The sequence below is a fragment of the Schistocerca cancellata genome, chromosome 2 (assembly GCF_023864275.1).
Source record: "Schistocerca cancellata isolate TAMUIC-IGC-003103 chromosome 2, iqSchCanc2.1, whole genome shotgun sequence".
Taxonomy (NCBI): Eukaryota; Metazoa; Arthropoda; class Insecta; order Orthoptera; family Acrididae; genus Schistocerca; species Schistocerca cancellata.
The window spans coordinates 862445753-862473477 of record NC_064627.1 but is presented as its reverse complement, the minus strand read 5'-3'; the positions used below and the strand labels follow the sequence as shown (position 1 = coordinate 862473477).

Below are 27725 nucleotides of genomic sequence, written 5' to 3'. Positions count from 1 at the left end.
CCCACGGGCGCCACCCAGCCTCAGAAAGGGCCACCTGGCAGGATGACCGTTGCTGAGAGTCCTGATGCCCCAAGGAGACGGGCATCGACTCCTTGGCCAACGTGGGGAGGGTGCAGCTCAGTTATCGGCAGTACGATCCCTGTGTTGTCAGGGGGCTACAACCTAGAGGGTACATGACGACCCCACCACAACGGGCTGGATACCGTGCTGGATTTTGGGTGCCATGGGATGTCCATCAGGATCGTAGGTGCAGATGGGGATGCACTATGGGTGTAACTTGTACAACCCATCAGGCGTTTAGGCCCAATTTGAGAAATAGTGGGTATGGTTACAACGCCAGTACAATGCTGAGTGCCAAGGTCTTAGTGCACTGAGGACCAGTGGTACACCACGTAAGGCATCCTTCCCCAAAAGGCTCGTACTTCTGTAGAATTTTGAAAAATGGGGGTCAAACCCCAAGGGGGACCATCACATGGAAGGCCGAAACGGTTGAAACTCGTTTTAGTCGCCTCTTACGACAGGCAGGAATAACTCGGGCCTATTCTTACCCCGGACCCGCAGGGGGAACCCCGGATGGGGTGAGGAGGTGGAGGGGGGACAGTACAGGGGTGAGGATACTGTGGAAGGAGTGGACACGACTGAGGCAAACGAAGTTTTCAACGTTACGGGATGGAGGCAGTTATACTTCTTCCTGGCCTCAGAATAAGAGACAATCCAATGTTTTTAATTCTTGAATCTTCTTCTTCTGCTAGGCGGTGCAGTTTAAAGATCTAGGCGAGTGGATGCCAGGACAATTGATGCACCAAGGTGGTGGGGTGCATGTATGTTCCTCACGAAGAGGACATCCGCAATCGCCACAAAGGGACTCAGCCTCACACCGTGACGACATGTGCCCAAAGCGCAAACACTGAATGCAGCGCATAGGACGCGGGACATAAGGTCGCACGTCGCACGAGTAGCACATCACCTTTACCTTCTCCGGGAGAATGTCCCCCTCGAAAGCGAGGATAAAGGTCCCGGTGTCGATGTGACAGTCTTTTGGGGCCGCGCTGGACTCGCCGGACGAAATGCACGCCTCGGCATTCCAGGTTGGCCGTGAGCTCCTTATCAGATTGCAGCAGGAGGTCCAATGAAACAACCCCCTGCGTCCTATTCAGTGCCAGATGCGGGATAATGGACACTGGGATGTCCCCTAGTCGGTCGCACGACTGGAGCGCCACCGTCTGTGACAGAGGTGGTCTTTATAAGAACGGACCCTGAACGCATTTTACTGAGAGCCTCTATTTCCCCGAAGATGTCCTCTATGTGCTGGACAAAGAACACGGGCTGGGAGGTGGCGAACGTCCCCCCCATTGGTCCGAGAACAGACTAAATAGCGGGGGAAGTACTTCGCCCCAAGCTGGTGGGCCTGTCCTTCCTCCCAGGGAGTGGCCAAGGGGGAAAGGGCACGAGAACCAGATACAGTACCTTTTTTTTAAAAGACTCGGCCACAGAGCGACATGATACATGTTGACATTCCATCTGCGAAACGTCTGCCCCGATACCACCCACTCCGACCAGGGGCTCTCCCCACGGGCGCCTCTAAATAATCAACAAAAAACTGAGGCTTCATCGTCACTAAATTCCTTATCAGTTCTGTTACATACAAGGTACTGGGGCAAATAAGATCTGCTGCCATCCTTAGTCTGACGTTCCTCCAATGGTGTGGCCAGGGAGGGGATGATGTGGGTCATACTTCCGTGCATTGAACTGAGCTCGTGTACACTTAGAGACTGCTGGTGTTTCACCACCAGCAAAAGGTGGACCACTTCATTGCGTATCATCCACCCTGATGCCACCCACTCCAACCAGGGGCCCTCCCCACAGGCATCACCCAGCCACAGCAAAGGCCACCTGGCAGGATGGCCATTGCCTTTAGTCCCAATACCCCATGGTGTGGGCATCTACCCCTTGCCATACGTGGGAAGTTAACGGGGCAGGCATCAGCAGAGCGATGCCTATGTGGTCAGGGGGCTACACAAACAGGGTACATGGCAGCCCCACCCCAACATACTGGCTACCATGTAGGGTTATCAGGTGCAAAGAAGTACATGGTCATCGTCGACGCAGAAAGTGGCACTGCATAGTGCTTGGTGGAAAACTCATGCAGGAAGGTGTCCTCGCCCAAAAGATGGAGAATGGGTGGGGACTGCAATGTGACGAGAAAGTGGGCTGAAGACCTCAATGCACGATGGACACAATGCACCATATAAGGTATCCTTCCCCAGTTGGCTCGCTCTTTGGGAAAATTTTGAAGAATGGAGGTAGAACAGACAGGGGATCATGCCAAGGGCGAAACGTGAGAGACTGCTGTTAGTCGCCTCTTACGACAGGCAGGAATACCTCGGGCCTATTCTAATCCCCAGACCTGCAGGGGGTAACTTCGCCATGAAACGATTCTCAGGAGAAATAGCGTTCGTGATTTGAACAAGAAATGTGGCACTAAATACGTGTTTTCGCATGATGTTTTAAGAGATTTATTCTCTATCAAGTACAAATATTTACATAGGTATTATATGACGTTTCGGGAAGTCCGACAAAAATGATTGCAGTGAACCATGAACAAGAGCAAGAAGCTGAACAGACGTACAAAAACCACGAAATAAATGTGACTATTTCCTCTTGGTATTGAGAAGTATTGTCATGCTTATTTTGATGCTTTTAGAGAAATTTCCTACTCTAGTGTTTCATTAGTTTTAAATCAATGACAATTGGTTTTCCAAGGACATCAATTATGATTAAAGAAATTAAGAAATGACATTTCGTCAGTAAGTTGTGTACGTGAATATGGGCGGGGGGCGCACTTTCATCAGGGTAAATTGGAAAGTTTGATTGCCTATTCTCGATGGTCTAGAACTGCAGCTCACGATGCTAATTCTGGTGAACATTTCAAGCTGCTGCCTCATTATCTTCTGTTCACCCACTATCGTTTCCATTTCTTTTCGAGCAGTGCACTCGCCTCCAACATATACTGTTAACTGTTTGGTATCCATTGCTTAACAATTTTAAAATTTTACGATCTTATAATGGATCCAGTGCAACAGGTTGATCGAAGAAGCTTGAATTCTTTGACAAAGCACGCGTTTGTGTCGGCAGAAAGTTACACATTGCTGGCATCTCTCGGACGTGCACTTGGGCCTGTATGTGTCGGTGGCCATGCCAGAAGCAATCGCAGGCGTGCATTCGCAGACCTGGGCTCCACGCAGCAACAGCGTAGACTACACGGCAGCACACTGAGATGTTTATATTTTTCCCACCTCCGCGTGTCCAATGTTTTGAGTGAAATGCCCAGTCGATGCGGTGTTTTCACGGCAATTCTGCCAACATTGAGAGTTTTTTTAGTTCTCGGGTTTTTTTTAATTCCTGGATTCATATCTCGTCGCTGTGCAGCCCATGAAAAGGATTGCGGAAAACTCCTCAATAAATTCCGAAGTACAGTGCAGTTCTAATACCAATATATTTCCAGGACTGGTGTCCGAGCCTGGTGAACTGTACCGGTTACATCACATGTACCCAAAGTTGATGTCAAACGACACAGCGTTCACAACAATCAACAAACGAGTGAGCCTACAATACATTTGCTCGCAACCCTAGCCAAAAAACGAGTGCACCTAGGCACCTGCGTGACCTATTTATAGTTTTGTTAATTACCTACAATGAAAATCACAATTAGAAGTTAGACCGAATATGAGACACACATTGCTAAAAATTTACAATCTCAGTGCTTAACAAGGTGAACCTATTTTCAACTTAGCTACGAGTTAATGTAACATTTTCTGACTGTTACAGGTAACAATTACATTTCTAAATTTGTTTATAACAAATCAACTAGCGCCTGAATTTTTGTGCTAACGTATCGGAGATTCAATTAACGTGGTTTATTTACATGTTCTATTTAATTTGCTGTAGTAATTTTATACCGATAGGGTTTACTGGTACATCCTGACCATGTGCTACATTTCTTTCGATTAGTTACAGTATTAATTTCACATTTATATTGTGTTTCTCACATAAGAACAATGTTAATCAGCAAAGCATCGTTTTCGAATTATATGTATACTGAAATAGTGGTTATTTTTGTATGTAATTTGGAAACAGGTCACTTCACAATTGGACAATTAGGACTGGTGTTTAATGCTCTCCGAGGGGTTCCAATAGGTAGCAATGAGATACAGTAATATTTCAACACGCAGCAGTCTAATGTTAAGGCAAAGGAGCGGCCTTTCGTAGACAGGCGATCCACCTGCGGGCGTACCCTGGATACGCTGGATATTTCAGCAGCCCTTCACCAGGCGACCGGCAGTCGTTATGGGTAGGCAGAACTGTTGGAGCCAACACTGTACAACAAACCAACTTTAGACGGTCTACCATCGCCACAACACAATCTTCACCTCCGGCAGTTCGCGACCGGTGGAAGACATCCTCCTGCTACGCCAACAGTGACGTCGAGCCGTCGTCATTGCTGGCCGCTGCACCCGTCTCTTCCGGAGAGACGAACTTGGCCAGCTCCGACGGCTGCTGCGCTGCGCCTCGCCCTCTCAAGTACACGTACGTGTAATCACAACGTTCCCTTACAGCCTTACGCCATTCTCACTATACTGCAACCAGCGGACAATGTTCAGTGGTGGAGAGGCCAGTGAATCAGGTTTGCAGCCTGTCCCTGTTATTAGAGCTGTGTACTGAGCTAGTTATGAAGGAACGCAATGAGGGATTTGGTAACAATTTTAGTGAACGCAGAAGAAACATTAAGGGGCTCCAGAACGCCCTATACTTGCAATGTTAAAATAACGCTTATAAATTACATCTTTCCTCACAAAGTATTTGAGGTAGGAAGTTGAACTTTTTACAGATTATTTATTGGAATATGGGCTACAACAACAGGGATTTTACAAAATTTTAGTTCAGTTATTAAAGATGATTTTTTTCAATTGTAATGAAAATTCACAACATTGTTTGCAATTTTTTATTTATATATTCAAAAATATACAGTTTTTTGGAAAAAGGCTGTTAAATTATGCAGAAGGTACTGTGTAACATTTACTAAAAGTTTGAAACAAATATGTTTGGAAGATCCTAAGAAAACATGTAATTAGTATGAGAAAATAAAAGTTTTGGGAATCGAGCGACAAAGATTGGATTAACTTTTTAGTGCATTCCAGGTCCATAGGATGGATTATCTTCATCCTGTGCAAACTCCTCCTCCAGCTTCCTCTTGTTCCTCCTCCTGTTTACTCTTGCTTGTATTTCTAGACTCTTTACAGCCCTGTCTGCAGCCCGAAGGCGTTCCTTGTCTAAAGCAAGCATCGCTCGTACCATGTTAGAATGTTATTATTTACAGTAATAACACATCTTTGGCTTTCCAACATTTCTCCTTTTCTTAAAAGCCTTCAGAGGATTTCTAATAACTTTACTTTTACTCATTATTATACTTCAACAAAACAGACTCAAGAAACAATTACGAATATTTTCGAGATAACGACAGAGTAAATAAACATGAAACAATCGACAATCACACCAGCGATGTACACTCCTGGAAATGGAAAAAAGAACACATTGACACCGGTGTGTCACACCCACCATACTTGCTCCGGACACTGCGAGAGGGCTGTACAAGCAATGATCACACGCACGGCACAGCGGACACACCAGGAACCGCGGTGTTGGCCGTCGAATGGCGCTAGCTGCGCAGCATTTGTGCACCGCCGCCGTCAGTGTCAGCCAGTTTGCCGTGGCATACGGAGCTCCATCGCAGTCTTTAACACTGGTAGCATGCCGCGACAGCGTGGACGTGAACCGTATGTGCAGTTGACGGACTGAGCGAGGGCATAGAGTGGGCATGCCGGAGGCCGGGTGGACGTACCGCCGAATTGCTCAACACGTGGGGCGTGAGGTCTCCACAGTACATCGATGTTGTCGCCAGTGGTCGGCGGAAGGTGCACGTGCCCGTCGACCTGGGACCGGACCGCAGCGACGCACGGATGCACGGATGCACGCCAAGACCGTAGGATCCTACGCAGTGCCGTAGGGGACCGCACCGCCACTTCCCAGCAAATTAGGGACACTGTTGCTCCTGGGGTATCGGCGAGGACCATTCGCAACCGTCTCCATGAAGCTGGGCTACGGTCCCGCACACCGTTAGGCCGTCTTCCGCTCACGCCCCAACATCGTGCAGCCCGCCTCCAGTGGTGTCGCGACAGGCGTGAATGGAGGGACGAATGGATACGTGTCGTCTTCAGCGATGAGAGTCGCTTCTGCCTTGGTGCCAATGATGGTCGTATGCGTGTTTGGCGCCGTGCAGGTGAGCGCCACAATCAGGACTGTATACGACCGAGGCACACAGGGCCAACACCCAGCATCATGGTGTGGAGAGCGATCTCCTACACTGGCCGTACACCACTGGTGATCGTCGAGGGGACACAATAGTGCACGGTACATCCAAACCGTCATCGAACCCATCGTTCTACCATTCCTAGACCGGCAAGGGAACTTGCTGTTCCAACAGGACAATGCACGTCCGCATGTATCCCGTGCCACCCAACGTGCTCTAGAAGGTGTAAGTCAACTACCCTGGCCAGCAAGATCTCCGGATCTGTCCCCCATTGAGCATGTTTGGGACTGGATGAAGCGTCGTCTCACGCGGTCTGCACGTCCAGCACGAACGCTGGTCCAACTGAGGCGCCAGGTGGAAATGGCATGGCAAGCCGTTCCACAGGACTACATCCAGCATCTCTACGATCGTCTCCATGGGAGAATAGCACCCTGCATTGCTGCGAAAGGTGGACATACACTGTACTAGTGCCGACATTGTGCATGCTCTGTTGCCTGTGTCTATGTGCCTGTGGTTCTGTCAGAGTGATCCTGTGATGTATCTGACCCCAGGAATGTGTAAATAATGTTTCCCCTTCCTGGGACAATGAATTCACGGTGTTCTTATTTCAATTTCCAGGAGTGTATATTGAACCATCACAGGTTAGCCACAACACATACATCTCACATCACTAAAATGTACCTGATGAACACGGTCGTTAATAACACCATTTGACAGTAGTTTAACAGCGCCACAGTGGGTCACGCCCATGTAGAACACATTTCAAAAAAAATTTAAAAATAGTTGTAGTCTTCGGAATTGAATAAATTATATATCTATTAAAAGGTAATAGTCTGCAGATTCAGAAAACGCAAAAAGTAAAAAATTGAACTTTTAATGATTTTGAGCCTTTCTGGAGCCCCTTAAGTTACGTGTAAACATGCAATTCTGAGACGACCAGTTTAACCCAGTCGACAACGTCTTGAGAAGTCTATTAGTATCAACAAAACAAATGCAACAAAATTTTGTCTAAATAAGGTGAAAAAATTAGAATACCAGATGAAGGCGATATGTCACTATTTGATTGCAATGTAGTTGACAGTGCTTTAAGTAGGGAAGGATATAAACTGGAATAAGAAAATTTCTTAAATCTTAACAGCGAATATAAATTCGTAGAAGTCTTCGAAAAGAGTCGTTCGGTTGCCGGTCGGAGGCAAACTCGGCTATAGAAATATGAGACTATTCTTTTGTAATGTAGTGTCATGGAGGAATACTGAAAAATAGATAGAAAACTTAATGAAGTGAACGAAATTCGATCGTTTTGAAACTTTTACTCAAATGGCTGAATAACGTTATCACTGCAGCTGCTGAGGAAATAGCTATGGCACAGGGAATAGACTGATAGCCCGCATGTGGAAGAATCCGGGGACTGTCAGTTTCGTAATAGGGGTAGTCAGATGGGAGGTAGCTTAGGAGGCCAAGGCTTCATTATAATGAGCCGCTTCGAATGCATGTGGACTGCAGTAGATTCACGGAGACCAGGAGTCTTGCACTGTGCAGGGAAGCGTGGTTATCTGAAGATCATAACAGTGCCTAAGACAGAAAATTTCACTGCGATACGTTTTCACTCACGTCCGACTGTGTTCACGCTACAGAAATTCGATTGCCATTTACATATTCCTAAATTCATCCAAGTGAACCGTGCTATCTATTGCAAATTTTCCCACGTCGCAGTGGAAGAATACCTAAGATTGCCGGGAGACATGAATAAGGCGCGAAAATACTTCAGCTGAATGCAGTCCTCGCCCAAGAAGTCAGTCTTCGGGACCTTTTCACAGCAAGATGATTGTTCATTTAGGTCAAGAAACAGTTATTAATGGTGAGGGAACTGGATGAGGTTACAATTTAAGCCCGTATGTCTTACATTTGGATTCGCCAGGAAGCAAGGTAGCAACCTTCGAAAGGTAACAGCTATTGCTCAAGTTTTGTCAGTCTGTGCCTCCGTAGCGTAAATCTGAGTAAATAGCGTCTCAACAAGTTCCAGCTTCTCCACTACGTGAACGAACGTTTTCTCGTAACGATTCTTTGTTGCTAATGACTAACATCGTAAGAAGGGGAGTTAAATAAGCTCTGGTTGGCCGATGCCTATCAAACCATGGCGGCTGCCTTTATTACATCTAAAGTGTTGCACCAACGTATCTACGTATAAAGGACGTGCTAGAGGAGATGGTCGCTGTTTCGTCACACTACTGCAGTCATGCCATTTAGACATTAAAAGTGACAGATGACATCTAAAAGAAGGAACATATTTGGAATCTGGGAAATTCAGCAGAGTAGCGTTATCTTTTGCAACTGCTTAGTTTTCAACGAAACGATTTTAGTTTTCGATGAGTGCAAATTTCAGTTGTCTTGCAACAGGTAACATTCCACACATTACGAAATGCATAAGACAGTTTGCATCAATATTTGATGCTTAGGACTGATTAATCTGACCTAAAAATTGGATTCTGTCACACGCAAAAGAGCTACCTTGGTCCATCTTGTGTGGCATCCTCTGGAACTGTGACACTGTTTTTAGTGACCTCAATGGAAGGATCTCAACTGTTATTCATAACCATTGGCTCTACCATCAAGAACGACAGTCCAAAAAGAACGTTATTTTTAACCTATTTCTGTGTTACAAGTAACAATCTTATCTTGGAAATACAGATGCTAAAAGTATCACGTTTTAAAAATCTGCAAACGGAAGTTAGGTGTTTCGGGAAGGGTGGTCTGTGCAGGAAGACGAGGAGCGTCATTGTGTGGACCTCAAGCACTTAGTGGCCTTCTGACAAGAAAACTGTTTGTGACATGTCCGGTCCACGAAGTGATTTATTCGTTGCATTACATAAGTAATAAAATCGTGAACCATGTGAAAAACTTTAGGAAAATGGAGAAAAGTACATCAAGAGAGCCCATCAATTTTATGGAGGTTCTGAAGGCCAATGAAGCTGATTAAGGACTAAAACATCCGCACTTTCTGATACTACTGAGGTTACTTTAGATTTTTTCCCTATATGCAGCTGGGGCTAGCAACGTAACACAGTGATGCGCTACCTGGTCCCCAGTAGCTGGGTCTCTGCCTTCACGAGCCGGCCCTGGCAGATCTCTGGCCTCTTGAGACTGCTGCTGCCGTTGTTCCCCCTCAGCAGCCGGTGCTGCCTCCTTCCTCACACGGCCCGCTTGTTTTTTCATAGCTGGTGGCTTCACACCGTTGTCTGCTGCAAAACAGTAAGCAGGCAGGTCAGCTTGTGGGGTCGTATTATGTTATACGAATTTGGTACACAAGGCTCGAGGTGAGATGGCGGAAAAGGAGATGGATTGGGAGAGGGGAGGAGTAAGTGGACATGGGACATGGTACATGGTACATGGGTACAGGAGGTGAAGGTCAGAGCGAAGAGCAGATTAGAACATATTTTAAGTGCTATACGTATTTAACAATTCTGAAACGTTGCTGGGTCCGCTAGCCAATACACAAGACAAAAATACTGGAAATACAGCTGTGATATGTTTCGTTACAATAAAGGAACTGTGTAAAGCACACTACCAACACCACTCATTGTAACTCACTTTCTCACAACTTTACGTGTATTTTCAACTCCGCATAGATGTGGTACTCACTACATAATTGTATAACTTCCACAAATTTAAACAGCTCTAGTTACATTTCACCGTAGTTTACTGCAGGACAGGTGATTGCGTATGTCTGCTGCAGCAGACTCCACATTTACATGCACTGAAGAGCAGTGCTGAGCAGGGGGCACTTCCCGCTGCACCAGTTACTGTAGATGCTGCCTCTCCCAGTCACGCATTGGGCGCGGGAAAAATGTTTAAACGCCTCTGTCTGCACTGAAATTAGTCTAACCTTGTCCTCGTGGCCTTTACCGGAGTCTTCAAGAGGGTGGTGCTATATTCTTAGCGTCATTACTAAAATGTTTCCTGAAGTTGGGATGTAGGTTTCCTCAGGAAAGTCTACTTACAAGCGTTTGCCAGACCAGTTCTTTCAGAATCGGACATTCCGGCTGGAGAAAAACCTGTGACCATTCGTGGACTATTTGTGTGTTCTATGGCCCCTGGTAGTCTTGTTTCATATACATCCCACACACTTCAGCAATATTCTACGATGAGTTGCAGCCTCTTGTAAACTGATCGCATTTCCCTACTGTTCAACAAAAAAACAGAAGTCTGCCACCTGATTTGTCTACAAGCGAACGTATGTGATGGTCCCATTTCATATCTGCACGAACTGTTACAGCTAGGTGTTTGCACGAGTCAGACGATTCCAGTTATCCGACGACGTAACCAAATGATACTCTTAATGTTATGAAGCGCGAAAGTTTTCATTTCTGAATACTAAAAGCAAGTTTTTAAACTGTACGCCATTTTGGCATTTCAACGTCCAACTGAATATTTGTGCGCCTTTTTTCAGACAATACGTGGATTACCACGCCAGCTGCTACAAGTCCGCAAGAGCTATAAACACTTTCAGTGCAAGCGGTTTCACATTAGCGAAGATGCTCATAGCTCTTCATGCACGCATTTTACAAGCCGCATGTACTAGATTTTTCTTATGACCGTTCCAACCACATCCCTGAAGACAGACCGTGCTTCCGGGGACACACTGTATACATTGACAATGTTAGTACTTAACGTATTGCCGGTTTGGAAAGTTCTCTTCCGTTCTCAAAGCTGCTGTTCCTTCTGAGTAACCCGATCACAGTAATCAAACATCGTCCATTTAGTGTAGAACACTGCAGTTAAAAAACCCGAACGCTCCAATATGAGACTACACTTATTATTCGAACATTATTTACAGCTCTTCATTTTGTGCGTGATGACAGGAAGTAATCAAGCCAAGGAGGGATTATGGTCAACGTTTAACGTATTGTCAACGCGAGATCATTGGAGGCAACAGAAAAAAGAAAAGCTGTGTGTGTGTCGGTGGTGGTTTTTTTTTGCTTGGGGTTTAAGGGCACTCAACTACCGAGGTCATTAGCGCCCAGTCACAATTGTTAGAGCACATAGAATCTAGTAAAACTCAAGCGGGGGGGGGGGGGGGGACACCAGAAAGTTCTTACAAAGAGGCAGATGAAATAATTGAAAGAGTTAGATGTCTTTGGACAATCCAGTCAAAGTAATGAAACGAAGAACACGAGCAGCTGCTCGAGCGTCATCCGTTAAAATATCCTGTAAAGAAGATGGCAGAGACAGGACAACACGAGATTCACTAAAACGGGGACACAATAAAACATGGCGCACTGTTAATGCATGACCACAAGGGCACTGCGGGGCTGGGTCACCGGAGAGCAGGTAGTGGTGGCTAAACCGGCAATGCCCAATCCGCAACCTGGTCAGAAGGACCTCTTCTCGCCGAGATGGTAGGGAGGAGGTTGTCCAAGCAGTTGGGAACGGTTTTACTGCCTGGAGCTTGTTTCCTTGAAGTGAGGACCAAGTATCCCACCACAAGGACAAGCCTCTTACAAACAACCCCACTAACGTCAGATAACAGAACACAATGGGAGGCTGGCCGAGGCAGGAGGACTGCAGCCTTGGCTGCAGCATCAGCAGCCTCATTCACAGGCACTCCTACATCGCTGGGAACCCACAGAAAGCTGACAGGAGAGCCACCATCAGCAAAAGAATGGAGGGACTGCTGGATCCGTTGCACCAAGGGATGGAGCAGATATGGAGCTAGAAGGCTCTGAAAAAACACTGAGTGAATCAGAGCAGAGTACATACGATGAATGGCGGTGGCGGCGGGCATACTGAACAGCCTGATGGAGAGCAAAAAGCCCGGCCATAAAGCTGGAACATTGGTCGAGGAGCCGGTATTTAAAGGTGACGGCCCCAACGACAAAGGCACAGCCGACACCATCGTCAGTTTTGGAGCAATCAGTATAAATAAAGGTGTGACTGGCAAGTCGCGCAAGAAGTTCGACAAACCGTGAGCAATACACTGCAGCCGGAGTACCCTCCTTCGGGAGCGAGCTGAGGTCGAGATAAACATGAACTGGAGCCTGGAGCCAAGGTGGTGTCGAGCTCTCACCCTCTCTGAAGGTGGTAGGGAGGGCAAAATCCAATTGTCGAAGCAGGCGACGGAAGCGGACTCCAGGGGGCAGCAGGGCAGACACATACAACCCATACTGACGGTCGAGAGAATCGGCAAAGAAGGACTGATAAGATGGGTGGTCGGGCATTGACAATAGCCGGCAGGCATATCGACAAAGTAGTACGTCGCGCCAGTAGGTCAATGGTAATTCGCCAGCTTCAGCATAAAGACACTCGACGGAACTGGTGTAGAAAGCTCCGGTCGCAAGACGTAACCCGCTATGGTGGATGAAGTTGAGACTGCGTAAGAGGGATGGCCGATCAGACAAGTAGACGAGGCTCCCATAATCCAGCTTTGATCGGACTATGGACTGATACAAGCGAAGCAGGACAGTGCGATCCGCTCCCCAAGATGAACCACTAAGAACTCTGAGGACATTAAGGGAACGTGTACAACGGGCCGCCAAATAAGAGACATGCGGAGACCAACAGTTTCCTGTCCAACGTGAGTCCTAGAAACTTAGTTGTTTCCACGAATGGGAGAACAACGGGACCGAGATGTAAGGATGGCGGAAGGAACGCTTTATATCGCCAAAAGTTGATGCAAACCGTCTTCTCTTCAGAGAACCGGAAGCCATTTGCCACAATCCATGAGTACAGGCTGTCTAGACAACGCTGAAGGCAGCGCTCCAGGAGGCATGTTCGCTGGGCACTGCAGTAGATCGCGAAGTCATCGACAAAATGAGAGCCTGAGACAGTAGGTGGAATGCAATCCATAATTGGATTGATCGCAATGGCAAAAAGGGCTACACTCAAGACAGATCCCCGAGGCACTCCGTTCTCCTAGAGGAAGACGTCGGACAATACGGAACCCACATGTACCCTAAACTTTCGATCTGTTAAAAAGGAATCAATAAAAAGGGGCAGGCGACCGCGTAGACCCCACCTGTGCATAGTGCGGAGGATACCTCCTCTCCGACAGGTACCATAAGCCTTCTCCAAATCGAAGAACACTGCGACCATTTGGCACTTTCGCAAAAAGTGGTCCATGATGAATGTCGACAAGGTCACAAGGTGGTCAATAGCGGAGTGGCGGCGACGAAAGCTGCATTGAACATTGGTAAGTAGCCGTCGAGATTCAAGAATCCAAACTAACCGAGCGTTAACCATGCACTCCATCACCTTACACACACAGCTTGTAAGAGAAATGGGGCGGTAACTAGAAGGAAGGTGTCTATCCTTCCCGGGTTTGGGTATAGGAACAACGACGGCGTCACGCCAACGCATGGGGACCTGACCTTCGGTCTAGATGCGATTGTAGGTACGAAGAAGGAAGCTTTTGCCTGCTGGAGAAAGGTGTGCCAGCATCTGAACGTGAATGGCATCTGGCCCCAGAGCAGAGGACCGGGACAGTGCAAGTGCACGTTCGAGTTCCCGCATAGTAAAGGACGGTTCGATCCGCTCCCCACGACATACCACTGATTTGGTTTGGGGGGGATTAAAGGGACCAGACTGCGATGGTCATCGGTCCCTTTTTCCAAAAAAAGTAAAACCACCCAAAGAGAATAAAAAACGAACAACAGGAAAGACGTCAGACGACACAGGACAAGAAATACTCCTACAGAGATCAGACGAAACAAATTAAAATCACACAGAGTGTGACAGTGGTTGGCCGACCATAGAGATAAAAAGGAAAAGCCAACCACCGAGAACACATTAAAAACTCAGCATAAAATCGTAGGCCAATGGCCAGAATCAACACAAACGAACAGAACAAACACTCAGAGTAAATAATAAAAAACCCCTGCCCGAATAAAACGGAAAACTAAGTCAGCCATACCAGGGTCATCACATAAGAGGGCAGGGAGCGTATCAGGCAGCGCAAATGTCTGCCTGACCACAGTTAAAAGGGGGCAGGCCAACAAAATGTGGGCCACTGTCAAAGCCGCCCCGCAGCGACATACAGGAGGGTCCTCCCGGCGCAGTAAATAACTGTGTCAGGTGGGAGTGGCCAATGCGGAGCCGACAAAGGACGACAGAGTCCCTGCGGTTGGCTCGCAGGGATGACCGCCACACAGTCGTCGTCTCCTTGATGGCACGGAATTTATTGGGCATGATCTGATTGCGCCATTCAGCGTCCCAAAGCGCAAAAACTTTTCGGCGGAGGACTGCCCGCAAATCAGTCTCTGGGAGGCCAACGTCCAGAGACTGTTTACTCGTGGCCTCTTTCGCCAGGCGGTCAAGATGTTCATTGCCCGGGATACCGACATGACTGGGGGTCCACACAAAGACCACAGAGCGGCCGCAACGCGCAAGAGTATGCAGGGACTCATGGATAACCATCACCAGACGAGAACGAGGAAAACACTGGTCGAGAGCTCGTAAACCGCTCAGGGAATCGCTACAGATAACGAAGGACTCACCTGAGCAGGAGCGGATATACTCTAGGGCACGAAAGATGGCGACTAGCTCAGCAGTGTAAACGCTGCAGCCAGCCGCCAAGGACCGTTGTTCGGAATGGTCCCCTAGAGTTAACGCATACCCGATACGACCAGCAACCATCGAACCGTCGGTGTAAACAATTCCAGAGCCCTGATACGTGGCCAGGATGGAATAAAAGCGGCGGCGGAAGGCCTCTGGAGGGACCGAGTCCTTCGAGCCCTGTGCCAAGTCAAGCCGAAGGCAAGGGCGAGGAACACACCACGGGGGTGTACGCAGAGGCGCCCGGAAAGGAGGTGGAACTGGGAAAAACCCAAGCCCGCAGAGAAGCTCCTTGATGCGTACGGCGATCGGACAACCCGACCGGGGCCGACGGTCTGGCAGATGGACGACTGACTGCGGGAACAGGACACGATAATTTGGATGCCCGGGCAAGCTAAAAACATGGGCAGCATAAGCGGCCAGCAAACGTTGGCGTCGGAACCGCAGTGGAGGTACACCTGCCTCCACTAGGACGCTGTCCACAGGGCTGGTGCGGAAAGCACCAGTGGCAAGGCGTATCCCGCTGTGGAGAATTGGGTCCAGCACCCGCAATGCAGATGGGGATGCTGAGCCATAAGCTAGGCACCCATAATCCAGGCGAGACTGGATTAACGCCTGGTAGAGCCGCAACAGGGTATATCGGTCGGCGCCCCAGCAGGTGTGGCTCAAACAACGCAGGGCGTTGAGATGCCGCCAACACGCTTGTTTAAGCTGCCGGATATGAGGCAGCCAAGTCAACCGGGCATCAAAAAGGACACCCAAAAACCTGTGGCTCTCCACCACAGCAAGAAGTTCGTCGGCAAGATAAAGCCGCGGCTCAGGATGGACCGTTCGGCGCCGGCAGAAATGCATAACGCGGGTCTTGGCAGCCGAAAACTGAAAACCACGCGCTACAGCCCAAGACTGCGCCTTGCGCCCTGTAGCTGACTTTCAGCTGCTGCAATGCTAATAGAACTATAGTAACGACAGAAGTCGTCAGCATACAGGGAAGCGGAGACAGAATTTCCTACTGCCGCAGCGAGACCGTTTATTGCAATTAAAAACAGGCAGACACTGAGGACAGAGCCCTGGGGTACCCCGTTCTCCTGGACGAGGGAGGAACTATACGAGGCCGCGACTTGCACGCGGAAGGTACGATACGACAGAAAATTTCTGATAAAGATCAGCAGAGGGCCCCGAAGACCCCATCCATGAAGCGTAGAAAGGATGTGATGACGCCATGTCGTATCGTACGCCTTCCGCATGTCGAAAAAGACAGCGACCAGGTGCTGACGGCGGGCAAAGGCTGTACGGATGGCCGACTCAAGGCTCACCAGATTGTCTGTGGCGGAGCGGCCTTTACGGAACCCACCCTGAGACGGAGCCAGAAGGCCCCGAGACTCCAGCACCCAAGTTAAGCGCCAGCTCACCATCCGTTCAAGCAACTTGCAAAGAACGTTGGTGAGACTAATGGGACGGTAGCTGTCCACCTCCAGAGGGTTCTTTCCAGGTTTCAAAATGGGGATGACAATACTTTCCCGCCATTGCGACGGAAACTCACCCTCGAACCAGAGACGGTTGTAAAGGTCGAGGAGGCGTCGCTTGCAGTCCACTGAAAGGTGTTTCAGCATCTGACAGTGGACGCGATCTGGCCCGGGAGCGGTATCAGGGCAAGCGGCAAGGGCACTCTGAAATTCCCACTCACTGAATGGAGCGTTGTAGGGTTCAGAAGCGTTGGTGCGAAAAGAAAGGCTCCGACGTTCCATCCGCTCTTTAATGGAGCGGAAGGCCTGGGGGTAATTCGCAGAAGCGGAACTCCTAGCAAAATGCTCTGCTAAGCGGTTTGCAATGACGTCGGAGTCAGTACAAACTGCTCCATTCAGTGAGAGCGCAGGGACGCTGGCAGGGGTCCGATAGCCGAAGACCCGTCGAATCTTGGCCCACACCTGCGATGGAGTGACATGGAGTCCAATGGTGGACACATACCGCTCCCAGCACTCCTCCTTGCCTTGGCGGATAAGGAGGCGGGCCCGCGCACGCAGCCGTTTGAAGGCGATAAGGTGGTCCATGGAGGGATGTCGCTTGTGACGCTGGAGCGCCCGCCGGCGATCTGTAATCGCTTCAGCGATCTCAGGCGACCACCAAGGCACAGCCCTCCGCCGAGGGGACCCAGAAGAACGGGGAATGGCAGACTGCGGCAGTGACGATGCCGGCGGTGACCGATGTAACCACCACATCAATGGCATCAGTTGAGAGAGGCTCAATAGCGGCAGTGGAGGAGAACAAGTCCCAGTCAGCCTTATTCATAGCCCATCTGCTAGGGCGCCCAGAAGAGTGACGCTGTGGTAGTGACAGAAAAATCGGAAAGTGGTCACTACCACACAGGTCGTCATGCACACTCCAGTGGACAGATGGTAAGAGGCTAGGGCTACAGATTGAAAGGTCAATGGCGGAGTAGGTGCCATGCGCCACACTGAAGTGTGTGGAGGCACCATCATTCAAAATCGAGAGATCGAGCTGCGACAATAAATGCTCAACGGTGGCGCCTCGACCTGTTGCCACTGACCGACCCCACAGAGGGTTATGGGCGTTAAAGTCGCCCAGTAAGAAGAAAGGTGGCGGCAATTGGGCTATCAGCGCAGCCAGGACATGCTGCGCGACATCACCCTCCGGTGGAAGGTAAAGACTGCAGACGGTAAGAGCCTGCGTCCACACCCTAACAGCGACAGCCTCTAAAGCTGTTTGTAGGGGGACAGACTCGCTGTGAAGAGAGTTAAGGACATAGATGCAGACGCCAACAGACACCCTTTCATAAGCTGCTCGGTTCTTATAATAACCCCGATAGCCACGGAGGGCGGGGGTGCGCATTGCTGGAAACCAAGTTTCCTGCAGAGCAATGCAGAGGAAAGGGTGAAGGCTGAGAAGTTGGCGGAGCTCAGCTAGATGGTGGAAGAAACCGCTGCAGTTCCACTGGAGGATGGTTTTGTCCATGGCTGAGAAAGGCGTGCCGGGACTGGGACGGCAGATTACGCCGCTGGGTCACCTGCTGCCTCCAATTGAGCACCCGTGCTAGTGCTATTGCTATTCACGGCGTCTGAGGGACCGGCGAGATCGAGGTCCTCAGTGGACGCCAGAATCTCCACCTCGTCCGCAGACGCAGAGCTAGAAGGTTGCGATGGGGTGGCTACCACCGCGCATGCCTTGGGCTTAGAGCTGCTCTTCATTGATTTCTCACGCTGCTCCTTGGGTTTAACTGGCTGGGAGGGCTTCACCGATTCAGTCTCCGGGACTGAGGAGGATCGGGAAGCCCTTCGACCTGCAGATTGTGGGCACTTACGCCACTGTCGATCGTCAGCCTTCCCGCCGGTGGAGACCTGGGAAGGGAGGGACCCAAGGGACCCCTTGCGAGCGTGAGAAGCCGAAGAAGTTGGACACTTCTCCGGCTTAGAAGCGGGGACCGACGTCCCCGATGGGGGGGATGGTGTTGCTCCTGAGGTAGGTGGCACAGGAGCAATCGGGTGGGTAGAGCCCCCCACTGGCAAGGGGGCAGGAGGAGTTTTACCACACGTCGATCCGGCCGGAAGGCGCGAAACTGATGGGGCTAGCACAGGTGTTGTTGCAGCGGCGTAGGAAGTTGTCATTCTCACTGGATGTAATCGGTCGTATTTCCGTTTGGCCTCAGTATAAGTCAGTCGGTCCAGGGTCTTATATTCCATGATTTTGCGCTCTTTCTGGAATATTCTGCAGTCTGGCGAGCAAGGTGAATGGTGCTCCCCGCAGTTGACGCAGATGGGAGGCGGGGCACATCGAGTATCGGGATGAGATGGGCGTCCGCAATCTCGACATGTGAGGCTGGAAGTGCAGCGGGAAGACATATGGCCGAACTTCCAGCACTTGAAGCACCGCATCGGGGGAGGGATATAGGGCTTGACGTCACATCGGTAGACCATCACCTTGACCTTTTCCGGTAACGTATCACCCTCGAAGGCCAAGATGAAGGCACCGGTAGCAACCTGATTGTCCCTCGGACCCCGATGTACGCGCCGGACGAAATGAACACCTCTACGTTCTAAGTTGGCGCGCAGCTCGTCATCAAACTGCAAAAGGAGGTCCCTATGGAAAATAACACCCTGGACCATATTTAAACTCTCATGTGGAGTAATAGTAACGTTAACATCCCCCAACTTGTCACAAGCAAGTAACCTGCGTGACTGGGCGGAGGATGCCGTTTGTATCAGTACTGAGCCAGAGCGCATTTTAGACAAGCCCTCCACCTCCCCAAACTTGTCCTCTAAATGCTCGACGAAGAACTGAGGCTTTGTGGAGAGAAAAGACTCCCCATCAGCTCTCGTGCAAACTAAGAATCGGGGCGAATAACTGTTACCTCCATCCTGGGACTTACGCTCTTCCCACGGCGTGGCCAGGGAGGGGAACGTTTTCGGATCGTACTTCTGAGCATTAAATTGAGCCCGAGAACGCTTAGAGACTGCTGGCGGCTGGCCGCCAGCGAGAGATGATGTACCACGCTTCATTGCGGGTCATCCGCCCTGATGCCACCTACTCCGACCAAGGGCCCTCCCCACGGGCGCCACCCAGCCACAGCAAAGGCCACCTGGCAGGATGGCCGTTGCCGGGAGTCCTGATACCCCAGGAGGATAGGCATCTACTCCTTGGCATACGTGGGGAGTTAACGGCGCAGGCATCAGTAGAGCGATCCCTGTGTTGTCAGGGAGCTACAACCAAGAGGGTACATGGCGGCCCCACCACAACGGACTGGCTACCGTGCTGGATCTTAGGTCGCCGCAGTTAAAAGAAACACTGCAGAGAGCAGCGTGGTAATCGCACCCAGGGACGTATCCCCGCCCTAAAGATCGAAAACGAGCGGGACACCATGGCAACGACGTGAAAGCCGGCTAAAGGTCTAATAGCACGACGGATACAGTGCACCATGTAAGGCGCCCTTCCCCAATTGGCTCGCTCTTCGGAATAATTTAGAAAGATGGAGGTCAAACCCGAGAGGGGACCATCACATAAGGCCAAAACATGTGAGACTCCTTTTAGTCGCCTCTTACGACAGGCAGGAATACCGCGGGCCTATTCTAACCCCCGAACCCGCAGGGGGGGCCCGCATAGTAAAGGGGGCATTATAATTTTCCAGATTCAGCGAGTGGAAGGTTGGTTGGTTGGTTGGTTGGTTGAGATGAAAGGGACTAAACAGCAAGGTCATCAGTCCCTTGTTTCAAATAGACTCCATTCTGCTAACGGGACATCTCAGAAAAGGCAGAACAATAAAACGGATAAAGGGGAAAACGTAAAAGGGCAGTCACGTTGTCATTAGTAAAAACAAACGAAGGAAGTTGGCAAGAGAACGAACCCAACACTATGCTGAAGCAGCATAGTCAAGACCACCTGTGACTGAAAAGGGACAACCGCTATAATGCAGAAAGTACGTATGGGAATAGAAAAACTAACCAAGCCTTAAAAAGAAGGGGTAAAAACAGAGTAAAAGGGAAAGAAAAGAGGATTCCAGGCAGGGAGGTGAATCGGGAATCTCTGAACACAGTGGGAGACACCCAAACACTCACCGCCCTGCCCCAACACCAGAGGGAGATTAAAAACTTTAAAACTGAGAATAAAAACCACTCTCCCGGGACTAAACCTAGAACCAGAGAGACCATCCGGGAATCGTCAGCCAACATCAAAGGTAAAGTGTGGGGGAGTCTGTACTTCGCACGCAGAGCCAAAAGAAGGGGGCATTCAACCAAAATGTGGGCTACTGACTGGAAGGCTCCACAACCACATAGCGGGGGTGGCTCATCACGCAAAAGGAAACCATGGGTCAGCCTGGTATGGCCAATGCGGAGACGACACAGTGTGGTCGAGTCCTTGCGGGAGAGGCGAAAGGAAGAACGCCATGGGCCTGGATTCACCTTAATGGCACGAAGTTTATTAGACAGTGGAGTAGCCTCCCAAGAACTGGCCCATGACTGTGCTAAGTGGGATTTGATGTGAAGCCGTAAATCCGCTGCAGGAGGGGTTACAGAAAACGGGGGGTAAGTAACTGCTCCCCCAGCCAAACGATCAGCGAGCTCATTACCCGGGATACCCACATGGCCCGGGACCCATAGGAAGTCAATGGAACAAGCAGCACGGTGAAGATCAGCGAGATGGTCATGGATGGCAAAGACCAAGGGATGGCGCGAAAAACACCGGTCAATAGCAAGAAGGCCACTCATCGAGTCTGTACATAACAAAACACGGTTGTGTTGGGATTGTTTAATAAAGGTAAGGGCCCGGGAAATGGCCATCAATTCCGCAGTAAACACCCCACATGAGGGTGGCAGCAGATGATTTTCCGTTCCAACAAAGGACGTGAAGGCATACCCAACATGATCAGCAGATTTAGAGCCATCAGTGTAAAAACAACAGCATCCCGAAACTCCCATAAAATTTGGCGGAAAAAGGAACGGAACACCACCAGGGAGATGGAATCTTTCGGACCGCGGCGGAGATCCATCCGAATTCGAGGCCGAGGAACTAACCAAGGAGGGGTGGAGGGGAGGGAGCGAGGAAGACAGGACAAAGAAGGAAGCCGAAAATCACGGTTAAGAGACGCAAGGCGCAGCCCAACCGGTAAACCCGCCCGAGGGCGGGAGTCAGGCGGGCGACGTCCATGGTCTGGGAATAGGATAGAATAGGAAGGATGAGCGGGAGAGGAACGGATACTGAGTGCATAAGACACCAGAAGCTGGGACCGCCGAACAGAAGGGGGGGGTCCCAGCTTCAACCAGCAGACTATCAACAGGGCTAGTAGGGAAGGCACCGGTGGCCAAATGGATACCACGATGGGACTGGATCCAGCAAGTTCAGTGTGGTAGGAGCAGCTGAACCATAAACTTGATAACCATAGTCCAAGCGAGACAGAACTAGAGCACGATAAAGATGGAGGAGGAGGGAACGGTCCGCACCCCAAGAGGAGTGGGCAAGGAAGCGAAGGATATTGAGTTTACGGAAACATCCTACCTTCAGGAGTCTGATATGGGGCAGCCAAGTGAGCTTGTTGTCGAAAAGAAGACCTAGGAAACGAAACTGTGAAACCACAGGCAATCTTTGTGCAGCGAGATAGAGCTCTGGATCAGGGTGGACCGTAGTACGGCGACAGAAGTGGACCACCCGCGATTTTAAAGGAGAGAATTGAAACCCGTGTGAGAGGGTCCATGCAGAGGCACGCCGTATAGCCACCTGGAGCTGCTGTTCTGCAGATGGCATCGAGGAGGAACTAACCCAAATTCAGAAATCATCCACATACAGGGCAGGGGCGACCAAGGGACCGACAGAGGCCTCAAGTCCATCGATAGCAATGAGGAAAAGAAGGACACTCAAGACAGAACCCTGTGGGATGCCCGTCTCCAGGGTCCGTGGAGAACTAAAAGCAGTACCAACTGTGACTGAATGACCGATGGATCAGGAACTGGCGGATAAAAATCGGGAGTGGGCCCCGAAGACCCCACTGATGAAGGGTTAGTAAGATGTGATGGCGCCAGGCCGTGTCATAGGCCTTGCGAAGGTCAAAAAACACTGCAACCAAATGGCGGCGCTGGGAAAAAGCCTGCCGAACTGCGGATTCCAAGCGAAGTAAATGATCGATTGGAGATCGTCCCTCTCTAAAGCCACACTGGTAAGGGGACAATAGATCCCGAGATTCGAGGACCCAAGTGAGCCGACGGGCTACCAGCCGTTCAAGTAACTTACAACCAACATTGATCAAACTAATTGGCCGATAGCTGTCAACAGATAGGGGGTTCTGACCAGGCTTAAGGTCAGGAACTACAATGCTATCCCTCCACTGAGAAGGGAAGTCACCCTGGAGCCAGATACGGTAAACACCCGAAGATGGTGCCGTTTTGGAGCACTGAGATGTTGAAGCAGCTGGTTATGAATGGAATCGGGGCCAGGGGCCGTATCATGAGAAGAAGATAGAGCAGAAAGAAATTCCCATTCAGTGAAAGGTTCGTTGTAAGATTCTGACTCACAAGTGGTGAAACATAAGGCGACAGCATCAGCCTGCTGTTTTTGATGAAGGAAAGCAGCTGGATAGGAGGCCGACGCCGATGCCATGGCAAAATGGGTCGCAAGATGTTCTGCGAGAACTAATGGGTACGTACAAATGCCATCTGGGAGGTGAAGGCCTGGGAGGGTGGACTGCCGATGGCAACCTTGGAGAGAGCGAAGTGTAGCCCATACCTGCGACAGAGGGACAGTGGAACCAAGGGAAGAAACGAATCGTACCCAACATGTCCGCTTGCTCTGTTTGATTAAATAACGGGCTTTAGCGCGAAGGCGCTTAAAGGTAGAAAGGCTGGCTACAGATGGGTGCCTCTTGAAGTGTTGCAAAGCTCGACGGCGATCACGGATAGCAATGGCAATGGCCGTACTCCACCACGGGACTTGCCGACGACGAAGTTGTCCAGATGAGCGCGGGACAGCAAGGGTAGCAGCGCGAACAATTCCGTCAGACACGTCACGTAGGACGTCATCAATACAACCCGACAAAGAGGGAGAAAAATCGACCTGTGCAGTGTATAGAGGCCAATCAGCGCGGTGGAAAGACCAACGAGGTAACCTGTCCATCGGGGAGCGGGAAGGGAGCGTGATAATCAACGGGAAATGGTCACTATCACGAAGGTCGTCGTGTGGCGACCAGTGTAATGAAGGGAGGAGAGAGGGAGAAAAAAGAGAAAGATCAATGGTAGAAAAGGTACCATGACCAGCACTGAAATGAGTAGGGGATCCATCATTAAGAAGGCACAGGTCGTGGTCTGCAATAAATTGGTCGATAAGAAGACCTCGTCTAGATGGAAAGGCACTTCCCCACAAAGGATGATGAGCATTAAAATCCCCAAGGAGGAGGAAGGGAGGAGGAAGTTGCTGAAGAAGGGTGGTTAAGGCAGCAGGTGTAAAAGTCCTGTCAGGAGGGAGATAAAGATTGCATACTGTGACTGCAGAGTCTAAGTGGACCCTAACAGCAACCACTTCCAATGTAGTTTGGAGAGGAATCCACGTGCTAGCAATGTCTGTACGGACCAACGTACAAACGCCACCAGAAGCCCGCAAGGGTCCAACCCGATTTCGACAGAAAACACGGAACCCACGGAGGGTCGGTGAGTGAGCATCAGTAAAATGAGATTCCTGGAGAACCACACAAGCTGCTGAGTAGGACGAAAGAAGGGATTTCAATTCCGGAAGGTGACGATAATAGCCATTACAATTCCATTGGAGAACCACAGAAAGATGGTTTAAATGAGGGCTGAACACGCTAAATCCAGTCATACCGCCGGGTCCCCACCAGTCACCGACAAGGAGGGGGCGACATCCATAAAAGACAGGTCAGAATTCGGTTGCGAAGTCGGGGAAGGGACCTCCGGTGATACCAGAGGCTCTTTGTCCCGGGACTTATGTTTCTTCTTCTTTTCAGGCTGAGATCGAGGAGGGCTGTGTGGCATAATGGAGCCAGCTGCAGCAAGATCAGGAACAGAAAGAGACCGGGCGACCTGGGGGCCGATAGACCGCGGCTCTCGTGGTCGCCGCACTGCAGCAGACCTCTGACCTGGAAGGTGCCGGGAAGGGGCATCCCGGGAGAGGCGCCCTTGACCGGCAGACGCCGAAGGAGTGGGACACTTCTCCGGCTGGGGAGGGGGAGCAGCGCCCATAGGAGAAGGTGTGGGAGCCGCAGGGGAGGGGGGGGGGAGGAGAGGGGTCCGGGATGGGGGTAAGGAAGGGGAAGGAAGGGGTGAAGATGTAACCAAGGCGTAACTAGATGTCATGGACACAGGGTGGAGTCGTGCATATTTCTTACGGGCCTATGTGTAGGTTAAACGATCGAGGGACTTGTACTCCTGTATTTTTTTTCCTTCTTATATACTGGGCAATCTGGTGAACGTGGAGAATGACTACCATGACAATTTACACAGACAGGAGGGGGAACACAAGGACTCCCCTCATGGAGTGAACGTCCACAGTCACCACAGAGAGGGGCCTGTGAACAGCGGGGTGACATGTGTCCAAAACGCAAGCACTTAAAACACCTCATAGGAGGTGGGATGTACGGCTTCATATCACAGCGATAGACCATAATCTTAACTTTCTCAGGAAGGGTATCCCCTTCAAAGGCCAGGATAAAGGCACCAGTATCAATACGATTATCCTTAGGACCCTTCTGAACACGCCGAACAAAGTGAACACCCCACCGTCCGAGATTTTCCCGAAGTTCATCAGTTTGAAGGATGAGGTCTCTGTGAAAAATCACACCTTGTACCATATTTAGAGACTGGTGATGGGTAATGGACAGGGGAATTGTGCCAAGATGGGTACAGGCACGAAGGGCCGCAGATTGGGCAGCCGAAGCAGTTTTTATCAGCAACAAACCCGACCGCATCTTGCTCAGGGAGTCCACTTCGCCGAACTTGTCTTCAATGTGTTCCACAAAGAATAAAGGTTTGACACTGGTGAAAGTATCTCCATCAGTCCTAGTGCAAACTAGATAACGGGGGAAAGGTTTTGCCCCTTGACGACGGGCCTGACCCTCCTCCCAGGGGGTAGCCACGGACGGGAAGGCCGAAGGAGCAAGAGAAGCAGCACTTGAGGAATCAGTACCACGCAGAGAGACGGCCGCAGAAGAGCGGCCAGAGTTTTGGACCCGTATGCGTTTCATCTGCATAGCGTCCGCCCTGATACCACCCACTCCGATCAGGGGCTCTCCTCACGGGCGCCACCCAGCCACAGCAAGGGCCGTCTGGCACGGCAGCCATTGTTGGGAGTTCCGATGCTCCAGGATGACGAGCAACCACTCCAAGGCATGCATGAGGAGGTCACAGCTCAGATCTCAGAAGTGTGATCCCTGTGTGTTCAGGGGGCTCAACCAAAAGGGTACATAGCGACCCCACCACACGGGCTGGCTACCATGCTGGCTATGCACCCTAGCATCAGACAACGACGTAAAAGAAAAGGTGGAATGTACTAGGAGGGCGCACGTCGGAGACACTAGGTAAGGTGCTCTTCCCCAAATGGCTCACACTACAGAAGAGAAATTTTGGAATGGAGGTCAAACCCCAGAGGGGGACCAAGGAATGCCAAAAGGAGGAGATGAGTACGCAGCAAAGCCGGAGTGTAAAACCAGCAAAACCAGGAGGATAGTGGGGGCCAACATAAGCAAGGACACCAAGAGAGGGAGAGGAGAGGGTGAGGGGAAAGGGGTATGGAGGGGAAAGGAGGGGAAGGGAAAGGAAATGCAGCCCGGGAGAGAAAGAAGGCTGCAATAGCTCGGGGCCCCGTGCTCGCCATGCACGTGTCCACAAAAGAGTTGTGGACCCCCTGGGGGGGCGAGTGGAAGGAAGGTCGCCGAGCCTCTTCTGCCTCTTTCCTGGGAAGGAAGGCAGGGTGGTAATGGGCGGAGCTTGGAACCTCCGCGAAAAAGCGGCCGAAGGCGTTGGAGACATCCACAGGATCAACAAGGACCTCGTTACCTGAAGTCAGGCCAGGTACCAGGGAGTGGGCCTTAATGCCCCACAGCCGGCGCAGGCCACCCCAGACGACAGAAGAGGGAGTAAAACTGTTGAAGTAGCTGGTGAAAGAGGCCCAACAAGCTTTCTTGCTGTCTTTGATGACTCTACGGCATTGCGCTGTGAGACGTTTGTATCCAACACAATTCGCCGAAGTAGAATGGCGGCGAAAGGTGCGTAAAGCACGTCGTCGAGCACGGATAGCGTCTCAAGAAGCCTCATTCCACCAGGGGATGGAAACGCGACATGAAGAAGCAGTACGAGGAATGGAACGTTCGGAAGCATTGATGGTAACAGCCATGAGGTATTCGACCTGACTGTCACAACTGAGAAAATCATGGTCCGGAAAGGTCGCCAGGGAGGAGTAAAGTCCCCAGTCAGCTTTCGGTATGTTCCAGCTCGAAGGTCGCGGGGATGGGGTGTGGTGCAGGAGACTAACGACACAGGGCAAGTGGTCGCTCGAATAGGTGTCAGAAAGGACATACAACTCGAACCGATGGGCAAGAGTGGTAGAACAGATTAAGAGGTCCAAGTGGGAGTACGAATGGGTAGTCCGAGGGGAAAGTCGGGGCGCCGGTATTGAGGCAGACAAGATTGAGATGGTTGAAGACATCCGTCAAGAGGGATCCTCTCTGACAGAATGCAGGAGAGCCCCAAAGGGGATGATGGGCATTGAAGTCGCCAAACAATAAAAACGGCGGAGGAAGCTGAACAATCAGGTACATCATGTCAGCCCGACTAACTGTGGATGACGATGGAGTGTAGATGGTACAAACTCCGAAAGTAAAGGCAGAAAGAGTAATATGGACAGCTATTGCTTGGAGTGGGGTGGTCAATGGGATGGGATGGTAATAGACATCGTCCCGAACGAGCAACATGACCCCACCATGAGCTGGAATACCGTCCACAGGGGTGAGGTCAGACCACTCCGAGGTATAGTGGGTAAAAGCAATACGGTCAGTTGGGCGCAACTTGGTTTCCTGGAGACCAAGGAAGAGCAGACTGTGCAGGCGGAGGAGCAGTTTTGATTCCTCCCGATTAGATCGAATACCTGTTATGTTCCAATGTAACAAAGCCATCGCTAGTCAGAAAAAAGGGGGAACAAAACGAGTGAAGAGCTTGTCACCTCGACGGCTGCGGAGGGCCAGGTTTCGAGGGAAGAACGCTACAACCGGCGGGAGGCGGATCCTGTTCCATCGAGTCGTCACCAGCTGCGGCCGCTTCCCCGGGTTGCGTAGGAGGGGCAGCATCATTCGCCGACGAGAGGCCAGCGG

General features: G+C 50.5%; 1 protein-coding gene across 1 annotated transcript in view; it reads right to left on the bottom strand.

Annotated features, from left to right (window-relative positions):
* LOC126159409 (uncharacterized) overlaps nucleotides 1-27725 on the bottom strand; it is a 103713-nt gene that overhangs the window by 41697 nt on the left and 34291 nt on the right. The window contains exon 2 of the mRNA XM_049916522.1: nucleotides 9443-9606. Coding sequence (XP_049772479.1) covers nucleotides 9443-9580 — 138 coding nt within the window. The 5' untranslated portion in view covers nucleotides 9581-9606. The remainder of the gene's footprint in view (nucleotides 1-9442; nucleotides 9607-27725) is intronic.